At 39.4% G+C, this 6,000-nt stretch overlaps 1 protein-coding gene across 1 annotated transcript in view; it reads right to left on the reverse strand.

Annotated features, from left to right (window-relative positions):
- The window catches only part of eys (eyes shut homolog), a 986,043-nt gene extending 984,800 nt beyond the window's left edge, over nt 1-1,243 (reverse strand). The window contains exons 1-2 of the mRNA XM_069886108.1: nt 1,015-1,243; nt 245-367 (exon numbers count right to left, since the gene is read on the reverse strand). Of these exons, the coding sequence (XP_069742209.1) occupies nt 245-367; nt 1,015-1,123 (232 nt within the window). The 5' untranslated portion in view covers nt 1,124-1,243. The remainder of the gene's footprint in view (nt 1-244; nt 368-1,014) is intronic.
- Between the last annotated feature and the right edge of the window lie 4,757 nt (nt 1,244-6,000).

A 6,000-nucleotide genomic window follows, 5' to 3' on the forward strand; every position in this document is an offset into this window, starting at 1 on the left:
CAACAGGAAGAGCAAATAATTACATTGGATTATATACAGAAACTTTGCCCACTCAGGTCAGAGAAACATTAAAGATTGCCTGCAATTAGCCTGAAAGGAAAAGGCCAGTTGCATTTTGATAATTGCTTAGCAAATAGACAAGGTCATTCAGGTGGACGAGCCGTCTCAAAGGGAGTCTGCCAGTAATATGAGAGTAGCTGGGTTTTCAGCTGTCAGTCACTATTTAAAAGTGGATCAAACGTACCTACAAAACCAGGTGCACAGTAGCAGGCAAACAAATCCAAACCAGCCTCACAAAGGTTGATGGCATGGCAAGGATCTGCCTTGCAATCTTCACCCTTCACCTCACAGAAATCTTCTTCTAATCCTGTCAAAAGAAAAAAAGAGAGGATTTGTAACAAAACATTCAGGAAATAAAAAAGTTAAAATTTTTGAGTAGTATCATTTATCAACTAGCAAACTCAAAGCCATAATAAATATTGAGATTGTCGTGCAGTCTCAAGAAGGAGCCTTAAGATGATCACCCAGTGGTACAAGGACAGCTTCTTCCCCTCTGCCATCAGGTTTCTGAATGGACAATGAACTACAGGCACTACCTCACTTTATCCTATTTTTGAAAAGTAATTTAGAGCAATATTTGCACTGTAATGCTGCCGAAAAACAACGAATGTCGTGATATGTTCATGACAATAAATTCTGATTTTGATGAATAAACAGATTCATGGAAATCTTTATTAGGAGTCATGAGACTGTGGTTTTCAAAGAGTTGTGGCAATTAAAGAGAAGCATGTTAATGGACAATGAGACTGAAAAAGTTTTTATTGAAAAAGAAAGGTCATGTGGAGCTGGTACAGCCACATGGGCCAAATGGTCTGAATGACCCTCTGCTTTCAATTCATATTCCTTAACTTTACAATTATTTTTTTAAATTTAAAAGATGGAACTTTCCAGCATTACAATTCTATTCAATCTGACAGAACAAGACTCAAATATTTACCCAAGTATAATACCTACCATGAAGGCAATGACATCTAAATTCTGTGGGCTCATCTTCACAATGCGAGTTGTTCAGACACAATCCTACCAAACAGAGATTTACTGGAGCTGTGCAGATCTCTCCCATATATCCTTGGTGGCAAATGCATCTAAAACCATTAACCAGATCTTCACAGTAGATGGTGTTTGTTGGGTCACATGGATTTGACAGGCACTCATTTATTTCTATTGAGCAGTCATTATTTTCAAAACCTGTAAAAACAGTTTAATTAACTTCTGCTTCAATAAACATAGGACACATATACAACTCTGATCATGCAGATCAATTAAATGAAGAGTTTTCTATCATTTATTAGAAAGGGAGTTCCAGGATCTTGACCCAGATTTAAAAAAATGAACAGTGATAATTCCTCAGGTCAAGATGGCATGTGATCTCATGGGGAACTCAGATATGGTGAAAGTTACAAGCGCATGCTCTCCTTTTGTTCAGAAGTCACAGGATTGGGAAGTGATGCAGAAAATAATTGAATATGGATCAAAACTCAGACAGATTAATTTTCTTCTAACATTTCTGCATCTCTCATAACTCTTTAATGTAGGTTAATTAATATGACAGTTATTTGTGCAGATAAACCAAGAAACATTAGGCATTCTTGCTCCTCTGCAAGTCCTCATTGAAACCACTGCATTCCTCATCAGGTTTCTGCTTGAAGTATTGAGATTCATCATGTATGCAAGCACAGCAGAAACACATCTCTCTGATTTGCGAGCAGTTTTCACACCCACTGTTCACACATATTGAGCTGTGCTATAAAGTTTCCAAACACCACAATGACAGAATAGAAATGAATGCAAGTGGTTTTTATCATACACTGGGCTTGTAATAAATTCCTTTCTCCATTATCTAATGGAGGATCTGGTCCATTTGTTCAAATGGCTCAAAGCTTCGGTTAAAATAGCAGAAAAGGGAATTTACCATGAGCATGGTCTTTTGGGATTCATGACATGTTGCAGCATTTTTTACTGACAAATGTATTTGAACAAGGATGAAATAAATGAATTGAAATACATTAAAGTGAGCAAAGGCTGATCAAACAAGTATACACAGAATGAATCAGTTCAAAGACAATGAATATTTACATAAGGTATATAAAAAAGACAATTTTGTAAGTATTCTTCCCACAGCCATGAACATAATTTTCCTTTTGAGCTTATCCTCCACGCCAATGTCTCAGAATAGGCTGTGATTCAAGTAACAACAAACAATCAACAGGTTAAGCAACATCATCAGTGGGAGATAAATAATTGTCAATGTTTCGGGCAAGAATCCTTCATCAAGACTAATTCTAGATATGTTGATCAACACCTTGACAAATGAATGTTATCTCATACTTAAAAAATAAAACAGAGCAGGGCTCACAACTTCAATTCAGGGCTCCAGATTTGAACAGAGAAAAGATGACTCTTCCAAATATTTCTCATGAACATCTGAGAGCTGGTGTCTAAATTGGGAGAGACGCTCATCAACCCATTCAAATAATAGACAGATATAGTTATTTTCACAGAATAAAACTTTACAGAGAACATGGTAGTAGACCAGCCTGTCAGCTGGACCAACTTATACAGTTGGGCATAAGTGGCTCCAGGAGCAACCAACAGATAAAGAGGATTCTGCATGCAACCTATCAGACTTTCTCAGAAGATGAATCTGGCTAGTTGTATCATCACTGCCTGATCTCCATAAGTCCTGAAAGAAACTGCTGCCAGAGTTGATTTGTGGCAAGTGATGATTGAACTGACATGAGATAAATGTACTTCAACTCACCTTCAACACAACCAAATACAGGTATGTCTGCCCAAAACTGGACTGGTAGGAGCAAATCCAGGCCCTCAAAGACTTTTTTGCAGATCAAGTGCCATCTTCACACCAGGTCCACCTTCCAACATGCTGGTAGTAACTCCAAATGTGATAAATAAGATGGGCTTGGACAGATCTACCTCTCAAAACTGGGTATCCCTGAGGACCTGTCAACTATTATATCAAAAATGTATACCACCTACAAGCTGTGATTTTTGCCTCATTATTTCTCTCACTCTACTTTGACCATCAAGCCAGGTTCATATGAAAAGTTTAACAGTACATTCAGGGAGCAGCTCCAAGTCGAAATAAAAATGGTATGCCAATCTTCTGAAGCTGCAGTTCAGGACAAGGTGCATGTGGAATATCAAGAGGTGCATGCCTCACGACGTGGTATTCATCATGAACTTCCTTTCATCATAAGGTCAAGAGTAAGATGTTTAATTCCTTTCACAATTCATTAAATAAAGCATCCCTTGTTCATATGCAACAACATCTACACAAGGGATGGGCTGGTAAGCAAATCAATTGACAGGTCAAGAAAGTCCATGGCAAGAATTTCACAACCTTGCCTTGACCTTTAACAACATTACCACTACCAAGTCCCATAGTATTGCTGAGTATCAAAATGGACCAGCCACTTGACTGAATGAGAACATCAATAGCTTCAAGAGTATGTTAGGTAATGAGTAATGAGGGTTTATTATCAAATACTGGTACATAGGTACAATGTACAGATGGATGGAAATTCTTACTTGTTGCAGTCAAAGAGGTATACAAGATGACCAACTGCAATTGGATACAATAAATTACAATGATACTTTGATAGGAAAAGAGATTATTAATGACAGATTGATAGAGAGATAGGTAGGGAGATAGGAAAATACGGAGCGAGATGGAGTTAGAGATATAAAGATGGATAGGTAGATAGGCAGGTAGGAAGAAAGGTAGATAGATGGGTAGGTAGAGATGTAAGGAAAGATGAGGAGACAGATAGAAGAAAAGATAAAGATGAGAAGATAGAGATGGATAGATGGATGAATTGATAGAGAGGTAGTTAGGCAGCATGGTCAGGAGATAGGTAGATAGAGATAGGTAGGTAGGTATGGAGATAGAAGTATAGGGGAAGAGAGAGATCGAGAGAGTGATAGAGTGAGATAAATAGATAGATATTATCTATTGCAGTTCATGCAAGAACATAAAAATTGATGTTTCAGGAGTGAAGACAAATCTGAGTGGACCCATGTGAGTTAATGGTTAAGGTTTGGGTAGTACAAGGAGATTTAACAACCAGATAACTGTTGGATAAAAACTGTTCTTGAACCTGGAGATGTTGAACTTCAGGCTTCTGTGTCTTCTGCCTGAAGGAAACAAGCCATTACCAGGATAATGGGACCCTTAATTATGTTTTTTCCATCTTGAGGTAATGTCTCAAGAAAGCAGATGTTTTCAATGGATGTGAGGCTTTTGTCTATGATGGACTTGGCTAGGTTTGTATCTTGCATAGAACATAGAAATCTACAATACAGTCCAGGCCCTTTGGCTCACAGTGTTGTGCTGACATAATAACCTGGTCTGCAAACTGCCCAGAATTTCCCAACTGCATAACTCTCCATTTTTCTCAGTTCCATTTACCTATCTAACAGTCAATTAAATGATCCTATTGTACCTGTTTCCACCACCGTTGATGGCAGCGCATCCCTTGCACCCACCACTCTCTGTGAGAAGTTACCTCTAACATCCCCCCATACTTATTCCCAAACTCCGTAAAACTATGCCCCTGGTATTAGCCATTTCAACCTAAGGAAAAAGCCTCTGGCCATCCCCATGATCAATGCCTCTCATCATTATATTCACCTCAATCAGGTGACTCCTCATCCCCTGTTGCTCAGAGAAAATATCATAGTTCACTCAACCTTTCCTCATAGGGTATTCTCTCCAATCCAGGCAACAACCTCTGCATCCCCATTTTACCTGTAATGAACAGAAATGAACACAATATCTAAATGGGTCAAACAGAGGTTTTATATGGCTATAACATTACCTCATGGCTCTTGAACTTGATTCCATGGATAATGAAAGCCAAAGCACCATCCACCTTCCTAACAACATTATCAATCTGTGCAGCAACTTTAAGTGTCCTGTGGACATGGGCTTCAAGATCTCTGAGTTCTTCCACACAGCTTGGAGTTCTCCCATTGGCACTGCATTCTGCCTTCAAATTTGACCAACCAAAATGAACCACCTTGCACTTTTCTGGATTAAACTCCATCTGCCACTTTTCAGCCCAGCTTTACATCCTATCAATGTTCTTTTGTCACCTCTGACAAACCTCCAGACTATTTACAACACCACCCACTTTCATATCATGCACAAACTTACTAACCTACCTTTCCACTTCCTCATCCAAATCATTTATAAATATCACAGAGGGGTCCCAGAACACATCTCTGTGGAAACACCATGGGTCACTGACCTCCACGCAGAATATGAACCTGCTACAACCACCCTATGCCTTCAATGCTCAGGCCAATTCTCCATTTACAAACCAAAGCCTCCTTGGATTCCACGCTTCCTTACATTCTGAATGAGCTTCGCATGGCAGCCTTATCAAATGGCTTATTGAAATCCATATAAACCATATCCATCACTCTACTTTCAGTTTTTTGTTACATCCTCCAAGAATTCAGTCAGGCTTGTGAGACTTGTTCCTGACGAAGTCATGCTGGCTATGCCTCATCAGATCATACTACTCTAAATGTTTGTAAATCCAGTCTCTCAGGATCTTTCTCCAACAGCTTGCCTCCCCCCCCACCACCTCCCCCCACCAACTGAAGTAAGACTCATTGGTCTATAATTTCCTGGTTTACCTCTGCTCCCTTCCTTGAACAGAGGAACAACATTTCCAACCCTCCAGTAGTTCTCCTGTCCCCAGTCGCTCAGCAATCTCCTCCCCATCTTCCTACTTGGGTAAATTCTATCTAGTCCTCGTTACTTATGTAACTTCAAACTTTTCAAAAGCTTCAACGTGCTCTCTTTTTTAATGTCAACACACCTCAATTTCACCCCCCCCCCCCCACAAGCCATTCTCACAATTGCCAAGCTTCTTATCTCTGGTGAATACTGAAGAAAAGTATTCATAAGGA

The sequence above is a fragment of the Narcine bancroftii genome, chromosome 6 (assembly GCF_036971445.1).
Source record: "Narcine bancroftii isolate sNarBan1 chromosome 6, sNarBan1.hap1, whole genome shotgun sequence".
NCBI classification, from domain to species: Eukaryota; Metazoa; Chordata; class Chondrichthyes; order Torpediniformes; family Narcinidae; genus Narcine; species Narcine bancroftii.